Source organism: Cetorhinus maximus, chromosome 18, assembly GCF_964194155.1.
Source record: "Cetorhinus maximus chromosome 18, sCetMax3.hap1.1, whole genome shotgun sequence".
Classification (NCBI taxonomy): Eukaryota; Metazoa; Chordata; class Chondrichthyes; order Lamniformes; family Cetorhinidae; genus Cetorhinus; species Cetorhinus maximus.
Genome location: NC_135896.1, coordinates 7,015,451 through 7,036,912, shown reverse-complemented (window position 1 = coordinate 7,036,912; position 21,462 = coordinate 7,015,451). Strand labels below are relative to the sequence as shown.

The following is a 21,462-nucleotide window of genomic DNA, read 5'->3' as shown; positions in this document are numbered from 1 at the left end:
CTCACAGTGAACCAAAAAAAAATCATGTTTCAAGTTAAAACAGAAACTAAATAAGTGTTATGATGAGGCACTATTTCCTCCCCTCCCCTTCATCTCTCTCTCTCTCTTTTCCAGTGTTTCCGTCTGAAGTTTATTTGTTGGCGTTTCCACCTGGACCAGTGAGCTGCAATCCCAATAACACTTCCAACCCGCTCTCAGCCTCCATCGCAGGGGCATCTTCACTTGACGCATTGCAGGTACGCGGCGGCCAATGGCAGAGCGCGGCTCATCCGCTCCCCCATTGCAGGTACGCCTGAGCCAATGGCGATCGGCGAGACAAACGCAACGGACGTCCCCCTTCCCCTCCCCTCACCCCCCCCAAACTCGCTTACACAGAGAGAGCGAGCGAGAGAGAGAGTCACCCCCCTCCCCCACCCCGTCCTCGCCAACCAGGCAACCGAGCCGTCACACCCCCTCCCAACCAAACTGTAACCTTACGCCTGAGCGATATAGATCCGAAAAGATGACACACACAACGGGTAGAAACGCCGGCGATCGATTTATAGATTCGATTGACGAGATAAGGCAGAGGGAGGGGAAGGGGAAGGGGGTGGGGGGAGTGCGGAAAATTAAAGAGTGAGGGAGGGTCTGCTGCAAGCCGAGCGGTTGGGCCGTAGACTCTCACCCTCTCAGCACGCACACCCCTCCCCCCTCGGCCCCGCCCCTTTTCCTCTGAGTGCCGGCGGAGGGATACACAGTATATATGTAGTGGGCAGCGGAGGAAGAGCGCGGTAATCGGCGCCAGTGGGACCGCGGCGAGTGGAGAAGCTGCTGCGAGTGTCTGTGGTTAGCGCGCATTTCCCGCCCCCCTTTTTTTAAAAAAAAACTCGACATGGTGCGTATGCCCGGCCGAGAGGACGGACACCTGCTTCTCTTTATCCATATGCTTTACTTGTCATTTATTTTCGTGAAACCTTAAAATGTGATCGTCTGTTGAGGATAATTGTGCGTATGTGTGGAAAAAGCGATCAAAATGGCGGCGGTTGTCATGCGTCTCGCGCCGTTTTTTAATGTGTTAAATGTGAGGGGGAGGGGGTGAAATTTTAATTTTTATTTTAAATGCGGTTTGTGTGTGTGTGTGTGGGGTGGGATGCGGGCGGGAGGATGGAAGTGGTTGGGAGAGAGATGATGATGATGATGATGGGTGGTGGGGGGCGTGCTCGGTGGCGGTGGCGGCGGGGAGAGGGTGATCGCTGTGGCCGCGCTCCCCGCAGCGACTTGAGGGCAGGGCGGGCGGGTGCGAGCTCCTTCCTGCCTCCCGGTCTCTAAAACCCACCCACCACTCCGGTGCGCGGCCGGTCGGCTGCAACACCTCCCCCAGCCCAGCACCTGGACTCTGCAGCTTCAGTCTCTTTCTCTCTTTCCCCCCTCCCTCCCGCCGGGGGGCTGCATCTCTCCCTCATTGATGCAAACCATGGGGAATGGAGGGGGGGGGTGACGGGGACGGAAGGCTGGTGGACGAGGCTGCTGCATTCGGCTCTTTGCGTTAATAACCAGTTTAGTGGAGTGTTTGTTGGGTTGCAATTTCACTTAATCTCTCGGATGCATCTTTCTCTTTTTTTGCACAGCACGCGTGCTTTCTGTTCCACAATGCCTGGTTTGCAGCAAAGCTTAACACTCTCTTTGCAATCTTTAACCGTGTAATTGCCTCTTCCCCCTTGACTCCTTAAGAAACTGGTGTCCAAAAGGGTGGACCGCTCCCTGCTTGTGCTGGATTTCATATTTTTTTGTAGTAATATTTGAAAGAGGTCTTTTTTTTTCTTGAAATCCAAAGGTTATGGCCAAACGCACATGGCTGTTAAGGCTTTCTTTCTGCTTGTTGGACTTGGAAGGGGCTAATTTGGTTAAACAGGTTCCTAATTTGTTATTGGAATTCCTTGAAAGTTAAGAGTGGTATCTATCTAATGCACAATGAGCTGAGCAAACTTCTCTATCTCTTGTATGTTGCACAGAGCTGCCTTTATGGCAAGTACATTACGTAATTGCAGATTTTTCTGCTTCAAGTGGTGAATCATTGTTTTGCCTCTGCAATGTAGTTTAAGTATCTTGTCTTTAGCTTATTTTGTTGTATATGTTGCAAGTGTCATGTATGAGTGGCACCTGTGCCAGCATGTAAATCACTAATGTAAAGCGTTTTTTAAAAAAAGCCGCCTGGTAATTTGTTCTTGACTTAGCTAGCTTTTATTGCAGTGTGCCTCTGGTTGCCTTTTGGGTGCCTTTTGGGTGTGTTGGTTAGAATTGGATGCTGCAAGTGTGACTAAATGTTGCAAAATTAACCAGTTGTGCTTGACCTTTTATATATAAATGTAGCTATTTTACCTGCTGGCTACATAACATACTGGGTATGAAAGTCATAAATTATGTAATTAGCTTTGGTTTTGTCAGCTGCAGACCTGTAGTCCAAAATTTTGACTATTTTTCAAATTTATGAAATGCCTTTGCTCAAAAGATTGCAGAGCTTGAAATGAAGACTAATGTAAATCTGCTTAGCAGTTTTTCATGGTCCTATATTAAAAGTGTTTGCAAATTGAGTTATTGACCTAAGGAATCACTGAACTATAATACATAAGTTTAATTGGATAACTTCAGTTGTGTTATAGTGGGACTTGTGATATTAACTTCAGATCCAATAATAAAGTTGAGTGTGAAACACTGAAGGGACTGGTCCCTATGTACTTTGAGGAAGTAGATGAATCAAAACAGTCTGAATTCCAGGAATTGTTCTGTCCCCTCCATAGAGCACATCTATTTTCCTGGATGATTGCCAGTGCCTTTGGTCTGATACACCCAACATTTTCCTCCTTTTCCAAGCCAGTTAAAACACATGTTCCCAGCTTAGTGGGTGGGCCCCAAACTTCCAGAACTGTCAGTTAGAATCTCCACCATTAGGTTCTGTGAAGTTTGCAGAATAGGAATATTACTGCCCCCTCCTGGAGAATATCAGATTGACTGTCTCATTTTTTTGTTTCATGATAAACCATTTTGTTTTAGTTTTTCCCAATTTTAAAAGCCAAATTTCCCCCAAGATTCCTGTTTCCTTAACCTTTTTAATGTCACTACACTTTGACTTGGCCTGGCTTCTCTAGAAAATAAGCTGAAAACTGGTGCACAAAAAGCCTGCTTTTCTTCTGTGACGACCAGACACTTGCCTATAAAGTGGACAAAATCAGGGAATCTTTTGCTGGTAAGTGAAACAGCTAAAACTGGAGGCTCACTGAGGTTTGGAACAAGCCAAGCTCCTGTTGCCACTTTCTTCAATATGGCAGAGAAAATGGGATACATGTGTTCTGAGCAAGCTTTCTATGATGGATAGTCGTCACCAAATGAACCCTTCAGCTTGAAAGATCTATCCTAATATTGAGCTGTTTGAAAATGTCAAGCATTTTGAAGCTCAAGATTTTTTTTTGGATTATGTCTTTCTGGCTTGTGTACAGGTTGAATCTAGTTTGCAAACATTTTCATCAGCGGTGGCATTGGCCCATTATGGTCTAATGTGGGTGGCTGATGGGGTTCAGCACAGATTCATTACTGTACATACAAAATGGGCACAAAGTAGCTCCAATTTGTAACTCATTTAAGACACAATTTGTCCATCATGTCTTTGTGGGACATGGACAACCTCCATTGGAAACTGAAAGATGGAAAGTCCTTTCTGGTTGTTTTTGAAGCAGTCTTCAGCCACAATAGTGGACTCATTGGTCTCTTATGATACAAGGAACCAAGCACATTGAATGCAAGTTATCACAAACAATTCCATGCCATTAGATGAACTTCTACAGTGTCAAGGATCCATGTTTCCAAAATGTGGAATATGCATTTGTGGCTTCTGTTTAACCTAGTTCTTTAATCTTCATGCAGAAACAAACAGTGGCTCCATTATGTCAGCAAATGTGGCAAGAGGAAGGGTGCCATTGCTCAAACAATTTCTAGGTACTTTTAAACACAACAGGAATGCCACGTAATTACTCAACCCACAACTGATGCTGGCTGTGATATCAACATGGTTCTCAACCTGAATTTACTGTGCACAAGAATACCAGTTCCCTGACTAGATCTCTGGCAGCTCCATATGTCATCTTTCTTTGCCCTTGGTCTTTTTTCATGACAGTTGAGAGAAATGCGCATTCTTTAAACGTAACAGCATTTAAGGATGATCGTGCCTTGAACTTGGGCCTGGAAACTCAAAACAGTAAAAGCTGACGAGCTTGTCATTTTGATTGTACCTTGTTTTAATGTCAGTATAAATTTTCTCCCTGGTATTGATTTATTTTTATTTTCATGTAAAAATTGAGCTTTTACTTCAAATTCCAAGTTACCATAATGTGAAATGTACATTGATAGTATTGGAGAATGTAAACTTACAATCAGTAATCTGTTCCTTTTGAAATCTTGATTTGTCCATACCAGAAATAGCGAAGTTCATATAATTGTTCAGATTATTGCTTCTGAAGTCCCCAAACTTCATTTTTAAAAAATATTACCACTTGTCAAAACTCAGCTGTTTAATGATTTAACTTTTCTTACAGGCTGACCAACTTACTGAGGAGCAGATTGCTGGTGAGTAAATATTTTATATACGTTAATAGTACTTGCTGGAATTGGTCTAGACTTCATAGATTTGAATTGCAAATTAACTGTTTCTTGCATTTGTATCAACCTTCAGAGTGCACAAGATTGTAATGCTGTGTAATACTTCCTGCAATGAATTAAATGGTTTTTAGGTTTGTTGGCTTTATCGCAAGGAAGGAGGATAGGATGGGTGATGAGGGCTAAGGATCTTGTAGTTGATGAAAGCCTGAGTGTTTGCATTTTGTACCAAGATGGTGCCTGGTCAGGTGACAAGCTTGTGTACAACAGTTGAGCTTGTTCTGTCTATTAAACTCTTAAACTCATCTACATCTGGCAGCCAGTTTACATGGTTAGGATTGTGAAAAGTGAGCATGTTCAAGAAAATTAAATGGCATACATTGGGACGTATTTACATATGTCAGACTTGTCCTTTTAGTAAAATTAAACATTAGGAAGGAAAAAGTTTGCATAAGATAAACATGGATTTTTGTTTCGTAGGGCAAGGTAGGCTGCTGGTAGATCCAGCTGCTATACTGTTGTGGCAATGTCCCAGCTTTTTTGATATACCCAGTGAAGGACAAGAAAAGGATGGGACTCCCAAAACTTGATGGACTGCAGCCTCTTGAGGGTGGGGAAGCAGTGAAAAAATGGGTCCATCAGATTTGTCAGCTAACGCTAGCCAGTCCTGTTAAGAATTCGATATGATATTCTCCAAACAGTCTTATTCAGAGCTGCTGTGAATTTTAAATGTGTAGGGAAGTATGTCCTAATGATTAGGAGGCAGTATGGAGTTCTCCATGTAGAGAACATGTTTATGGCAGTAGATTCTTGTTTCAAACAGGAATTTTAATGACCATGCCCTGGGTTATACAGGATACATCTGCAGTGGTGTTCCAAGTAGTCAAGATGGCATGGGGGCCATGTGCAAAATGTATTGTTGCTACAGCATTTACTACTTTGGCATTGATGATGTATGACGAGCTCTATTGTGAACCACATTCAAAATACAACTATTGAACATTTATAAGTACACGTGCAGTTAGTTTTTTTGCCTGGAGGACTTTGTTTAACCAGGTGGAAAAGTATGGATGTTTATAAATTCTGCCAGCAGTAAACATCAAAGCAATCATAGGCATAAAGGAGGCCCCTGGTGAACATTGGAAAATCTCTGCAGGTCTAACAGCATCTGTGGAGATAAAAGAACAGTTAACGTTTCAAGTCCTTTTGACTCTTCAGAGCTCTGAAGAGTCATAAGGACTTGAAACGTTAACTGTTTTTCTCTCCACAGACAGTTCAACCTGCTGAGTTTTTACAGTATTTTGTTTTTGTTTCAGATTTCCAGCATCTGCAGTATTTTGCTTTTATCACTGGTGAATATTGCTTAGTTTGAAGTCTAGAATAGTGCTAATGCTGTAATGAGTTGAAGATGAGTCTCTTGATGTTGGCAGGAGGGTGGATGTAAAAACAGTTGGTTCTTCTAAACAATGAAATGCATTCCAGTTTATCAATTGATGTTAGACAGAAGGCATAATTAAAACATTCTCTTACTCCACCTGCAGTTTCTGATCTTAATAGTCACTCAGTTTCTCTCCTGTGGATTTCTTGATGCAGTAGCGTAGATTAAAAGATGGAAGAGTTCAAGGCAGCAAATGCTAGTTTTGCTAGAGTACCCAGATTGTCCTGGCCTCCCATATTGACATTCACACTTGTCTAAAATGCCTATTGAGCTTCCTGAATGGAATTGTTGCTGTTTACCTGTAATTTGCAAGAGGAGACCCAAAGTAAAAGTACAACTTAAGCTATGCATCTAATATTTTTCCAAGCTATTCCATATGTGCAGTAAAATGCATTAAGCTTCTTTCAGGCATTTGTAAGCGGCTTGACTTGTCCATTTCTGCTTTTTTTGGATATCCTTATCCTGTTTGAGCAATGAATTAAAAGTTTCTGAAAATCTTTCACTTGTTTTTGGCAGTGTTTTTTATCCATCTGGGTTGGTTATCCCTGTGCCTTATGTAACCTTCAATGAAGTTGTATGCAGCGACAAAATACAATAACTTCCTAATGTTCATAGAATGACATTTCAGACTAGCTTTAGCAAAACCATGGGTCCATTACAAGGGTGATGTCACTTCAACAAACACCATTGAAGCAATGTCATCACTGGCCACTTTCGGACCTATGGACCAAGTTCCAGAGGACCATAGGCTGCTGTCTCATCGGAGAGATGACTGGTGGTGAGTTTAACCTGAGGGTCACCACACCTCAGGTGAGGGGCAAGGTTGAGAAGGCAGAGCCTTCATGGTGACCTCAGCCCGTACAGGAATTGAACCCACGCTGTTGGCATCACTCTGCTGTCAAACCCCCCCCCCCCCCCACCCTCCATAGGTGTACTTCTTGAATTGAAGTGTATTTAGTACTCTGAAGGAAGTTTGAGGAAAACTCGAAGTGCTCTTTCTCTTTAGTCATGAGTATTCCTATAGCATGCAAGTTGATGATCTTTCACATACTAGGGCACTTGCGCTTTAACTTGCATAACTTCAAAAAATCTTTGTCACCTTTGGCATAACGTGAGTCCAACTCCTACCAGTAGCCACTCTAACTGGTGTCTTCAAGTTGCTAAGAAACAGTGTGTCAGTTCCACCTGTGCTGGAGGTGTTTTGATTGCAAGCCTGAACATGCTGGCACTGTGAATGACCGCTCTCACCAGATTGATTAGGGCATTGTCACAAATTTGAGCTAACCAGTGGGGTGAAGCAGTTGTCAGTGAGTTTAAACATTGAAGCATTAGTGGGATGTGGCGGAATGCTAGTTGCCACAATTTGAATTACTTTGTTCTGTAATAGAAAAAGAATGGGCTTGCTTTCATTAGCAAATTAAAATCTTGCCCTTGTTTTAGAAATTAATTTCAGTGACTCATGCACATTTAACTGCTACTGTAATGTTAGGCTGTTAGTGCCAGTAGGCTACAGTTTTGACTCATAGCCTAAAGTTTTTTTTTACTTGTGCAACCTTCCTGAATAGCTCATTTTAATTTTGAAGTGTCAATAGTTATTACAAGTTATGTCATTACCTCCCATGTGAACCACTTGTTTGTTTTTTTTTCCCCAGAATTCAAAGAGGCATTCTCCCTCTTTGATAAAGATGGTGATGGCACCATCACAACGAAAGAGTTGGGGACTGTAATGCGATCTTTGGGACAGAATCCGACTGAAGCAGAATTGCAGGACATGATCAATGAAGTTGATGCAGATGGTAAGTTTGACAGTTGTTTGTGTCTCACTCCCGCCCTCAAACAGCTGATCCCATGTTAGCTAAAACTGGACTGCTTTGAATGCCAGAGGTAGAATTTGCTGCGTTAATACTTGAAACCTGTTTCAGGTGTAGGTGTGATAACACAGGTTTTTCCAGTGGTGACTTCTTGCTGTGAGTAAATACAATATTGTTTTTGATGAAATTGCTTTACACTACCAGGTAGTTTTTGACTACATGCCAAATCATAGCATAATTTGAACATTGAAAAAAAAAACATCCCCAGCAAGTTGCTAGGTTTTGATTTGTTCATTTAATCACTAGTGTTTGCTGGAATGACAGCGTGGGAAGGCTTTGTGTTTTTGTGGTATTGGAGTAACTTGCTCAATATGAAATCCCCTCCTGTTGCAAGATTGTCTTACTGAAATTTGTGGTTAGAACTATGTTGAATATCATGGATAGTTTTAAAATGTGGAATGACTAGGTATTCTAAAATAAGAATGCAGCATTGAGTACGTTATCACTGACGGTGAATGTCAGTTGCTGTGAATGGGGAACATTTGGTGGAGATGAATGTTGTTTTAAAAAAAATTTGAGGAACTTGTTTTTGTTTATCGCCAGATACTTGCAGCTGAGCACAGCATTCTGATATTTAGCCTTTTGAACTTCTATGACTCCAGGGATTATTCTTTCCCACAAAGTAAACACTATCACTTTTCTAGTTGTGCCCTTCAGAAAATGTTTGCTGCAAGTTTTTGATTCTTTCATTGGGTGAGTGTCACTGGCAAGGCCAGCATTTGTTGCCTGCCCCGAATTGCCCTTGAACTGGCTTTAGTAGGCCATCTGAGGGCATTTAAGAGTCAACCACATTGCTTTGGGTCTGGACTTGCACGTAGGCCAGACCAGGTAAGGACAGCAGATTTCCTTCCTGAAAGGACATTAGTGAACTGGATGGGTTTTATGACCATCAATGATAATTTCATGGTCATCATTACTGAGACAAGCTTTCAATTCTAGGTTTTATTAACTATTTAAATTTCACCGTGCCCCCAGAGCATAAGACTGGGTTTTTGGATTACTGGTCCAGTGACGTTACCACTATGCCACTGTCTCCCTGTCATTGAGCTATTAAATTTACAGAATTGCAAAGCTCTGTTTCTGGAAGAAACTTGGCATTCCAAAGTACTCCCAACTAGTCAGTGTTTATTAGTCAATCACCAAGAATGATCTAGGTGGTCATGTCTAGAGTGTCAATGAGAGCAGTTGACTTCTGTGGGTTAGGAGGATATAAAACCAGTCCCCTGCTCCAGATTGCTATTGATATTGGGCCAACCAAGATGAGGCTGAATTCTGGGGTCCCTCACCCTTGCTGGCTAAACAGCTTAATGCGTGCCTCTGCAGCAAGAATTGTAGCCAACCAGTTGGGTAAGCTGAGAACTTCTGATCACTTTGGGACTAGCTCACTGGGCTGAAGGGTGGTCAAAAGTCACAATTCAACTATTGTCTCACATAACTAAAAAGTTTAACATTAATCAGTCCAAACAAACTCAAACACCAAGAGTGCATCTTCTGTTGGATGTCACTTTTTTAAACCCAAAATTTAATTAGTGTTAAGTCTATGATAGCTAACTACTTTGAGGTAGTTCAGCCACTTGATATATCCTACAGAAGGTCATTTAATTAATCCTTTGATTTTAATTATTGGCTCTAAAGTTCGTGCATTTTGTGTAAGAAGCCATTTGCGGTTCTGAATGCTTGTATGGATATTCTCAAAAGGATTGTTTAAAAAGTGGACAACAGTATATAGTCTTGCAGACTGACTTGAGTGAATTTGTTATCCCTAATGGCTGAGAATAAATGTAATTAAACTGCATTAAAGTTCTCTGGCCTGAGCTGCTAATCTTGACTGTATAGTCCCAGGTTTTGAGTTCAGGAGAAGGTAGGTATCAGTCATGTGTTTACACCCAGCAGTTCAAATTTCCCCTCCTACCAACACAGGTAATACACAACCGAGTATAATGTTCACTAATTATTGATGTAACTCTTATTGTAAACCAAATTTCATGTTTCTAGCATGTTGGAAATTAAATTAAAAATATCATGCTTGAAATACTTAAGTCAGGTAATATCTGTGGAGAGAAACAATTAATGTTTTGATTCTATCTTCTGTCAGAACTAGTTGTGCTATCTCCACAGCTACCTTGACTGCACCTGCTTCCTATAAAGACTCCATTCCATTCTCCCAGTCTCCATCTGTCACATTTGCTCTTGCTATCGCTTTCAATACGATATTGATGTCGTATTCAATGGATGCTTGATGTCCTTTTTCCTTATCTGAGGATTCCCCTCTACCGTAGTTGACAAGGCCCTTGATGGTGTTCATTGTTTGTTTGCATTTCTGTTGTTGCCTCTCCTCCCCCTCCCCATTCCACCTACCAGCCTCCATTCAACAGATCATCCTCCATTTCTAGCGCCTCTGGCATGATGCTCCCACCCATACAGCCTTCTCTCCTTAACACCTTGGTCCCCTCCTCAGTTGTCCCCTCCATTTTTTGTGATACCTTTCCATTTATTTATAGGAGATGTGATGTTTGCCCTTTTTTAACACATCCTCCCTCACTATCCAGGGCCCCAAACGTCTTCCAGGTAAAACAGTAAGTTAGTGCACTGGTTCCTATTCAGTCCAGCCTTGTGGGGGAATCGAACAGTTTCAGAATAAGGGAGTCTCCCATTTAAGATGGAGGAATTTCTTTTGGAATCCCAAAGAGCTGTGCAGCCTGGGTCATTGAATATTTTTAAGGCTGAGTTGGACAGATTTCTGATCCACAAGGGAGTCTAGGGTTGTGGGGGATGGGCAGCAAGAAAATGGTGCTGAGGTAACACATCAACCATGATCTTAGTGAGTCTTGAGGGTCCAAAAGACCACCACCTATTATGTTACATTGGGGAGACCAAACAGACTAGTTGCTCAATTTGTTGAGCACCTCTTCAGTCTACAGCATGACCTTGACCTAGTTGAGCCATTTTAATGCTGCATCCCATTCTTACTGACTCTTTCTACACTGTTCCAATGAAACTCTTGATTAGGCACTTTGGTTGAGTTGGGAAAGCTGCACTCAGTGATTCCCATCATGACCACTTAGCATCTGAAGAAAAGGGAGGTAGTTGAATCTACTGCTTCCATTTACACCTAGACCTGTTTTGTTTCTTGTACCATTACTACTTGCACCCTCATCTGTTTTGGCACATCTCTCCTGCCTTCCACCCTATCTCAGACCTTCTCTCCCCACCTCTACTTGCTTAAAACCTGTTGACGTGTATTTTTTTGGGGTCCTGATGAAAGGTCACTGACTTGAAATATTTTAACTATTTCTCCACAGATGCTGTCTGACCTGAATTTCCAATGTATTTCAAATCTATTTCTAACTTGGCTGAATGAGGGCATTAATAATGACCTTGGATTCAGTTGAATCCCCAGCTAATTGACTAATTGCAGACTTCTGTAGTGCTTGGAAGATGAAGGTATTAAAAATTATTCCTGCCTCCTGGCAGCAATGAAAGATGTTTAGCTGGCCAACTGTTGGACTCTTGAGTTCTGAGCTAGGTAGTACTCTGTGGGAATTGAAGGGGATAAATGACGGCCTGAATTTAGTGACTTCATGGCCTGAATTTATTACGTTACTTTTTTCGGGCTTAATGTAATTCTTCATGATTATTGTGTCACCTTTTTGGTAGCTGTTATTTGTAAAATTGTTGCCTGCCCTCCCTGGTTCTAGTGAGCAGTGTAAGCGTGCAGCTCAGGAAATAACTAACCCTCCAGTAATAGAATTAAGTAATTGAGTAATAGAATTAAGGTATAATAGTAACTGGTACCTAAAATACCACAATAGCAGATGTTGATATGTTTTTGGACCATTGAAAAATATTACTGGCTCTTGAGGTCTCTAGTCTGGTGCTCATGGTTCCAGATCTTGTTTCTTGGTTAGTTGGGTTGCTAGTTGAGTGGGGGAATGAAAAAAGGTTATGGCTTCTAATTGCTGTACTGTGTAAATTTTCAAGTAGGAATTCCCCAACCTGAGGGAATCCTAAGAGAACTGAAACAGTTCTATATTTTGACTTGCTAATGCGTTATTTCTGCTGTATATTAAGTTGTTTAAAATGTTGGGACTCTTTTAGGTAATTGCATTATCTTGGGCAGTTATGATGTGGATCCCTAGGTTTGTGTCCATTTAAAGATGAAGACTGCTGACTCTATGGTGCATTTGCACCAAAATGTTCACTTCATATTTCCTCATGAACTCCCACACTGAGGTGTATAACTGAGTTCAGATTGCTGGTTTCAAAAAAGCAAATGGTCAGCAGCAGACTGGCTTGGTTGAAAAGTGGTAGCACATGCACACAGATTGCTGTCAAAACACTTGGCTGCAGTCTTGTTCAGTGGTTGACATGGGCACAACAGGCTGAATGGCCTCCTGAGCTGTAACCATTGATTTCTCATGGTCAGAGTTACATCCCAAAGTTCAAACTAGCTGCTTTCTAAGCAGGATGAGATTCGACCTGGCAGTGGACCAATTCAGAAATTGTCTATTGTACCTTGGAAATGGGATTTCAGTCAGCTTTGCAATTCCCAAGGTGTCAAACCAGGAGGTTGAAGATTTTTTTGCAGTATACAGATTTTCTGCATTAGTAATCTTTTCAGTATCAAGCAAGATGTAGGAAGATTGAACAGGAAGCTCTTTTTAAATTTACTTATAAAGCATAATGCACTGGTACCTTTAATTAAAAGAGCCCTCCTACCCTGATACAACAAATAATTGTGCCCCAAACTTGGCATAGTAGCTATTTAGTTACAAGGAATCAAAATAATTTGAAGGTGTTTATTTAATCTGTTCTGAACTGTGTGGTTGATTCCTGTTGGACACTGTTTGATGTTTACAATCCATGCAGAAACAAAAGCTCAAGTCTTTTGTCTTGTAAAAATTTACGAAATATCACTAAGACAATTGGAGCACAATACTGCTGGCTACCTCTATATCATGTAGTTAATTACAAGGTGAAAACTGTGCTGTAAAGTAATATTGAAATGAGAACAATGAAAGCTATTATAGAGCATAATTAACTACAAACATTGAAGTTTCTCATTAACTTGGGTGTCACCATGAGCATGCTTAGCTGGATAATTTCAGTAGGATCTATTTATGGTTTAATAAGATTATCACTGCTTTAATTAGGTCAAAAACTGTATGGGGTCGCATCCTGATCTAGAAATTTGAATTGTTAGCTCCTGAGTTGCTTTTAATTGTAGCTTTGACCAGTATTATCTTAACTCCCTACAATTTAGATCTTACATAGTTGCGTGTAAACATTGGATAAGTTCTTTAGCCTCTTTAAAAAGTATACAAAACAAGATCTCCAAGATGGGAGATGTGCTTTGCCAGTTTGTTTGCCTCCAGCTCTAGCAAAGTTTTTAGCTTGTCTATAAAACTGGGTGCCATCAGCCTGTTGAGAAGTTCTGTGGACTTGTGTTCGTTTGTGGGGATTATTTAGCTTAGTTGGCTAGAGTGAATGCAGAATGATGCCAGTAGTGCAGTTCACTCCCTGTGCCAGCTATGGTAGTTCATGGAGGCCTGCCTCCTTGCATTGCTGTGCCCCTCAAGCTATATATAACCAATTGTCTCCCTTCTACTGGAGGGAGATGAAAATTGCCCTTTGTGGACTATGGCTAATTACCTTGCCTATGTTTCTTTGTAGATTTTTCTTTTAAGCCTTAAATGTGTTCTGATGGTTTTTTTCTTGACTGTTATTTTTCTGTTTCCTAGGTAATGGAACTATTGACTTTCCTGAGTTCTTGACCATGATGGCCAGGAAAATGAAAGACACGGATAGTGAAGAGGAAATTCGTGAGGCATTCCGTGTATTTGACAAGGTGGGCATTTTAAATACTGAGTAATATTGGTATGATGGCCTTTTTCATTAGTTTGTTTTAGAATCTGTGCAAAGTATTTCCAATTGGCAAAACTCTACCATTGTAGAGGGTGTGATCCCTCCATTTTTTTCTGATACTGAGCCTGAGTATCAATCATAGCTGTGCCATTTCAGCTTGCAGATCATTGGCATTAAAAGTACTTCAGTGACCTTGAAAGAATATGCTTCCTCTCTAACTAGATTGTGGATTCTGTGCATGTAGTCTGATGGCAGACCTTGCCCTGAGTGTATTGTTAGTGTAGCAGTACAAGCTCAATTTTCTGTTAATACTTTTGCCTGATTGATTTCACTAGCTCTAAGCCAACAACTGATTCCTTTTTCTTTCCAGTTGCGCTTGTTATAAGTGAAGGCTGAAGTATTGATGTGTTTCAGGCAGGATCCAATACTTTTAGTCTCTAGAGAAGATTATTTAAAAGTTAATTACCTTTTCTGTCCATTCATTTGTTCTGGTTCAAGAGCAGCCCAATGAAGAAACAGGTGTGACAGTAATGCTTGTCCCTGCTTACCCAAGTGATAGGTTCATGGGGTCTTATCTGATTTCATTGTAAGATGTGTTTAAGGGAAAGTTACATAACCACGTGAGAGAATGAAAGTGATGGGGGCAGATGATGTAGGATGCAAGGGGACCCAAGTGGAGCATAAATGCCAGTATCAACCCAACAGACTGAGTGGCCTGTTCCTCTGCTGTTAAAGCAGAAGATTCTCAGGTTTGCAGTGCTGAACAAAATGTTTTTGGGTGAAGGTGAGTTTCTGGAAGATGGGGAGGTTCTTCTGAACTTGGAGGTGGAATTCCCTCATGGTGATGCCTTTTTTTAAATGTTGCATTTCTGATCAAAATATTAATTTATAGGAATTTAAATGATGGAGCAAATTTGTGCAGATCCAGTGTGACTGGACTCTGGGATCAACCTGGGCATGATCCAATTTATCAGATGCCTTTTTACAAATTCCTTGGTATCACATAACTGATGTAGTATCTAAATTCACAGGGAAGGCTAATGGTGTTTCACTTCCCTAGTTTTCCTTAAGTGGTGGTGAGCTGCCTTTTTTAAACTATTACAGCCTGTGTGGGGAAGGTACTCCCACAATGCTGTTAGTGTTCTAGGAGTTTGGGCCCAGTGACTGAAGGAGCAGCTGGTCCATCAATTCAGGATGGTATATGAGTTAGAAGTGATGGTGGTTCCATGTGCATGCTGCCCTTGCCCTTCTAGGTGGGGAGGTACTGTTGAAGGAATAGGTTACTATTCATTTTAAATTTCTCTCTCAGGATGGTAATGGCTACATCAGTGCGGCAGAGTTGCGTCACGTTATGACAAACCTAGGGGAGAAATTGACAGATGAAGAAGTAGATGAAATGATTAGAGAAGCAGATATTGATGGTGATGGCCAAGTCAACTATGAAGGTATGTTTATTTTCTACCTTTATCTCCAGTATAAATGGAAAGTAGTTGATAACTCACTGATCACAGTATTTATGCAGGAAATCAAAATTGCTATTTAATTGTAGACTCTTGCCTGCCACTAGTGTAAAAGCTACAAAAAAAATGCTTCCAAGTAAGTGATGTGAAAAAGTTCTCAATGAGTGGCCAAGGCCTGGAATGCACTGCCTGAGTGATGGAGGTGGCTTCAATTGAAGCATTCAAAAGCAAATTGGATTGTTATCTGAAAAGGAACAATGCAGGGTTATGGGGAGAAGATGGGAGAATGGCACTAAGGAATGGCTCACTTGGAGAGCTGGTGCAAATATAACAGGCTAAGTGCCTCCTGCACAATAAAAAAAATTCTGAATGTGATCCAATGAAGAATTGTATTTGATATAGTATTAATAGTCTATGAAATTGAGCAGTAAATCAACCCCACCCACCCCTTCTGCGACTTGAGACAGGAGGCTTGCCTTGTTTAATGCTTGGGTATATGAGAACCACGTGTAAGATTCATCCTGGCATAATGTATGTTGTTCTCCACAATCTTGCACCCTTGGGATGGTCTTTACTTGTTCATCTTATTGTGGCAGTCTTCCGGTATTTTGTTTGTAGCCACTTTCATTTTTTATTCTTTACGGGATGTTGGTGTGCCCATCCCTAATTGCTCTTGAAGTGGAAACCTGGCTATTGAGGCCATTCATTTATTGGTGGCTCAACAGTCCAGTCCTGTCCACAGATGCACTTTAAACTAGAATTGAAGTAGAACACTCTGCCTTTCCCACATCTAGCCTAAAATACACATCCTATTGAAGTAACTGTGTCTCCTGTTACCACACTGGCTGGGATCGTTTGTTTACCAGAGGATTAACTGTGAGACCTTGTTTTTCCAGAAGTGCTCACACACTAGGGGAAAGATTTTAAACTCGCCCATTGTTATTGCAAATTACAGTTTAAAACACTAGCAAAACTGGACTTATCCTGTCTTAAGTTTAACAATTGAATGTTTCAGACTAGGGGGAAAATAATTGAGGTGAATAATTTGTTTGGGCTAGGGTTCATTGTTAACATTTATACATTTTAATTTCAAATGCAGCCTTTCCCATTGTTGGATGAGGCTTTTTTGCCCCCTCTTCCTGTTAATGAACTGCCTTGTGGTCCTAATGCACTCCTTCAGGAAGTTTCTAATAACCAGCTAGACATCACAAGGTTCTAGGTTTGCTACCTGATCTGAGATGGTGTCTGTCTCTGTAGAAACAATTGCAAAGTCATTATAATTGGCCTTGGCACTTGGACTGGTGACATTTTAAAAATCAGCCAGGCTTCTGGCTCCTGATCATAAATGATCTGCACTGGCAGGAATGCAGTGACCTCATAAGATTAAGGTTGTGCTTTGTTCTGAGGACTGTTTTTGTTGTCTACTAACCACTCCATTCTGGGATTATGCAGTTGGCCCTGAGTGTTGGCTCTGTGGCACTTGTAGAACCACTACAGTGAATGAATTGAATACATGTAAACAAATTTACCTGACTTTAAAGGGCTTCTTTGTGTAAGTTTTGTAAAGTTATTTATAATTTTGGAAAATGGCCATGTTTTTACAATGGGAACATTTATCAAGATATCCCTTTTGGTATGCTTGATCTGATTGTCAGCTTCCAGCTAGTTGGGAGATGGGAGACTATCACATCTTAAAAGGATGTCATTTTAAGTAATTAGGTTTACCCATTTTTTTTTTTAATGTAGATTATGACCCTAGTCCAGGCCCCCTCCCCCAGGTTTTTGGTAACATTGTTTGGGACCAATAATGTTTTAGTTTAAAGTAGATGAAGTTTGAGATTCCAGACATTACAGGTGAATAAAGCCACACGATTCCATGAGTTTTGAGCAAAAGTAAACTTCACTGTGCAAGGTCAGAAAGATGGAACGATTTCCAAATCCATCTTGTGTTCTTATGTGAGGTACATGTGAATTAACAGGCAAACTGTGGTCAAACATTCCACAGTAAATGCCAAATGTGACCAAAATAGATTCTACTGATTTCTCAACCTACCTAGACATCAGTAACAGTGTCAACTAATCCACTGAAACTGTCCATTTCACTAGGGATTCCAAACCTTACCTTTGAAGATCTTACCTTGAATTCTCTGCCCCAATTCAGACAACATTAGCGATGGCCCACTTCAAGGTTTCAATCTCATCTCCTGAGATTCTGCTCCCCTGGATTCCCAAATATGCAATCCAGTACCAAACACACCTACAAATTCATCCCTTCAGCTGTGCTGAGCGATACATGACTGATCCAAAGGGGTACCTTTTTGTCCCAACAGCCCTCAGCATGGATTCAGCAACCTTTGGCTGCCGCCTTCACTTAATGTCTGCTCTCCAAAACCCTTTTCCTGTTTGGAGCCTGTTTCTCTGCTCTTTATTAACTGAACTGGGGCCTTTTCCTGTCTCACCCTCCTGGGGCTGCTCTTGAGGCTGTCTGATTGCAGTCAATTGACCTGGGCTTTTTAGTTTTCCTTGAGCACAGTTTTTTCCTTGAGCACAGATGCACTGGGCCCATGGAATTTTAAAATGCCAGTTTGTGCATGTGCAAAAGTTCCCAGGCCCACTGGCAATTGAAGTTCCTGACCTCCACTTAAGTTTTGACTTTCATAAGATAGATAAAGTTCCCTTTCTTCTCCCCTACTATAAGCTTGTTTTCTAAAGAAGCCAGTGAGTTTCTTTTCCCCTTTTCTGTGGGGTGATACTTTTGCCCATCATCTCTCCAATATTATGTTTGTGACCACTAAAGCCTTATGCAGCATCCAGCTTCTACTATTGTAGCTAACATTGAAGTCTATGCAGATCATTTTCTGTTATTAAGGGGTATCTACACCAAATTGGACGTGAGCCCTGGTGGAGTTGCTAGACAAAATTTGAGGACTTGAGCTCCCAAGGCAACAGTGCCTGCCATGGAGCTCCGACTGAATGCTAACAGTTGAGGCTCCTTAACCCTTACTTTTTTTTCTCTATTGGTGCGGGTGGCCTGATTGCTGCCCCAAAAAAAGGCCTGTGAACCCCTCCACCCCAGTCACACGAAATCTGAGGCATAAAAATGGGGTCATATCAAGAAAATCTTTGGTAAGCACTGCTCTGTACACTGGAATTCCCCTTTCCTGCCTCCTTCCCTATTCAGTACATTGTAGTCATTTTCACAGCACGGAAAGATGTCCTTCAGCCCATGTCTGCACTGGTCATCAAGCCCCAATCTACTCTAATCCTATTTTCCAGCACTTGGCCCGTAGCCTTCTATGCTTTGGTGTTTCAAGTGTTCATCTAAATACCTAAATGTTGAGGGTTCCTGCCTCCCCTTCAGGCAGATACCCATCCCACCCTCTGGGTGAAAAAATTATTCCTCAAATCCCCTCTAAACCTCCTGCCTTTTACCTTAAATCTGTGCTCCCTGGTTATTGACTTAAAATTATGCCTTGCAAGTTAGGGTTTTCTTTTTAAAGAAGCTGATTTTTCATTCTAATGTCCTGCATGATGAAACCAAATAAAAGTTTGTCAAACTTACAAAACTAAAGTAGATGTTAGGAAGAGGAGGAGTTAAATTGTCAATATTATAACTGGCTGGATTGTTCTAGATTTGATCCCCACTCTGCAGAGTTGGGAGATCTCCTTTGCCTGACAATCACATGCTATAAAAATTCAAGTTTCTATTCTCCATTCTCCTATTGATGTGAAGGAGTAGATCTGGCACCAATGTTTCCTATGGATGAATTATCTAGAACCTGCTGTGAATGGTTAAGCAAGCACATTATATCTTAAACGGTATTAACATTCAAGTGGTGTGGACTTTTAAAGTAGCAACTTAATGCAAGTTTGTCTTTTTATATAAATGCCTTTCATGATCACCAGCTGTAAAAGTATTTTTGAAGTGCAAGCCACAGCAGAGTGGTAATGACCAGATGATCTGTTTTTGTGATTTGTTGGCCAGGAGACTGGGGAAAACTAGCCATCTCTTCTGAACAGTGCCATGGAAATTTACATTCACCAAGCAGCCAGGTGCAGCCTTGGTTGAATTATCTAAAGGATTCTAGTAAAGCTGGCACCAAGTGGCATACTTGTTTGACTGCAATTTAAAAGCTCTATATAGGTTGCTGAAATTCAGTTCTGGACTAGGGTGGATATGCAAAGCAATGTGATTGCAAGGTCTAACTTAGGCAGATGAGGAATTTGTGTACAGTATTGCCACCTGAAGCTGTGCCAGAGGAGGTCTTATTGCACAGTGGGTAGCATCGCTAGCTCTGGGCCAGAAGCCCTGTGTTCAAATCCCACTTCAGGACTTTGGCGAAGGAAAGTGTTTACATAATGTGGCCAGACAGGTTGATTTATCAGCCTGTAAATCTTTCCAATCAGCCTGATGGCAGGTGATAAGAGCAGGAGTTTCCTGGTCAGTCATACTGCAGCAGCCAACAGCAAACCACTGCTGTACTTTACCAAGCATAATCATGGACCCACTCAATGGAAGTGCATGGACACCAATTTGGAATATGGTACCTGATGGAGTCGTCATGCCAGACAGTTTTCACAGGATAACATGGAACAGTTCTGTGGCTATAGATGTCTCTTGCTCTGTCATGTTGAACATAACTGAGTAATCTGAATAAGCCAGAGGAAAACGTGATGGATGGCTACATCCATCTTCTGCCTTGCCCCATACTAAATGGCAAAAGGAATGGTTGATGGCTTTTGGCAGTACTAAAATGTATTGGCTCACTTTACCATTTAGGAACATTATATAAGGTGATCACTTTGAAATCTTGTATGAAGGCTGCATGAAATATTAGCTTACTGCTGTCCTTTTTTCCTAGCAGTGCTTTGATTCAAATCAGTTATGTGCTAGCCCCTTCACTTTGGAGGTAAACTATTTTAAAGTAGGTTAATCAACTATAGATTGAAATGAGATCCTGGAAATGTGCCACTATGGCATGGGCCTGTTAGTTGTGTTCAGAAGCAGCCATCTTTCCTTGCTGTGCAAGGGGAGGGGCAAACCTGATCTGATATTGATCTGTATCAATGCTGTTTGAAAGCAAACTTCATTAAATTCTTACCATTGTTTTTTCACAGAATTCGTACAGATGATGACTGCAAAATGAAGAATTTTACCTTTCCCCTTCCTAGAAAAAAAGTTGAAATCTTTTACTTACCTCTTGCAAAATGTTCATTTATTCATTCTGTTTCTGTATAGCAAAAGTTACTGAATGTCAAAAGAAAAAAAAACCTGTCCACAAACTCTGCATGTAAATGATCAGTGGTCCTGTCCCCAAAGATCTTCAAGCCATGCATCAGTAAAACTTGTACTACCTTAAAAACAAAGGCAATTGGACTCTATGAAGTTCCATGCTAATAAACACACTGTTTGGGCTGGCCAGTTTTTCATGCATGCAGCTTGACAGTTGAGCACAGCCTGGCTCTGTTAATTCCACTTTATGTTCTTCGTGGGAATAGTTTAGTTTTTCCAGTTTGTATATTGTACCAGGATCATTCCTGAAAAGTTGGTTAATTTTTGAGTGCTAAGGCAAGAAAAAAAAAATCTACAATAGAAGGTTGTTACTGTATGACAGTCCCTGGAGTGGAATTGTTTTCATACTTAACATGTGCTCACAAAGCAATTACCAGGATTGAAGACCTTGATTTAAAAAAAAAACTAAAAGGATGGCATGTCTGTATAAAACTTAACGTGTCTGCATTGCACTATAGTGAAACGGATGTCAGGCAATTTACCGTTCACTGAATTTTTAAAAAGTTACCTATGATGAGGGAGTGTCTTGGACTCTCGTTTATCTTCTGTTCTGTACCATAACTTGGAGCCGTCAGAGTATATATCTACATAGGACTTCAGCACAATGACGACATGGCTGTTCAGCAAATTACAATTATGTCCATTCCAAGTTGTAAATGCTAGTCTTTTTTTTCCAATAAAAGACCATTAACTTAAGTCTCTTGGGTGCCAAATTTATTTATCCACTATTTCAGTTAGTCACATGACCTGTAGGTGGTCTCAAATTTATTTTCTGGTTGGTTTATCATATCAGCCAATGATCGCTGTGCTTCAGCTTATGTAAGACCATAACCACTAAAGTGGGTGTTTGCAAGAAATACTTTTTTAAAAAAAAAAGAGGCCTATTAAATGATTTCTATTCAGTAAAAG

The 21,462-nt window shown here is 41.0% G+C and overlaps 1 protein-coding gene across 1 annotated transcript; it reads left to right on the top strand.

Moving 5' to 3' along the window:
* Positions 1-733: 733 nt before the first annotated feature.
* On the top strand, positions 734-21,249 carry LOC144692915 (calmodulin-1). Its single transcript, XM_078562038.1, has 6 exons — positions 734-874; positions 4,566-4,596; positions 7,717-7,860; positions 13,677-13,783; positions 15,110-15,245; positions 20,379-21,249. The coding sequence occupies exons 1-6, from the start codon at positions 872-874 to the stop codon at positions 20,405-20,407; spliced, it is 450 nt and encodes a 149-aa protein (XP_078418164.1). The 5' UTR covers positions 734-871; the 3' UTR covers positions 20,408-21,249.
* Positions 21,250-21,462: the final 213 nt, after the last annotated feature.

Excerpts from the sequence above, each read along its gene's own strand:
- LOC144692915 (XM_078562038.1), top strand. Across the intron at positions 4,597-7,716 it reads TACTGAGGAGCAGATTGCTG|AATTCAAAGAGGCATTCTCC; the intron begins GTGAGTAAATAT and ends TTTTTTCCCCAG. Across the intron at positions 13,784-15,109 it reads CATTCCGTGTATTTGACAAG|GATGGTAATGGCTACATCAG; the intron begins GTGGGCATTTTA and ends TTTCTCTCTCAG.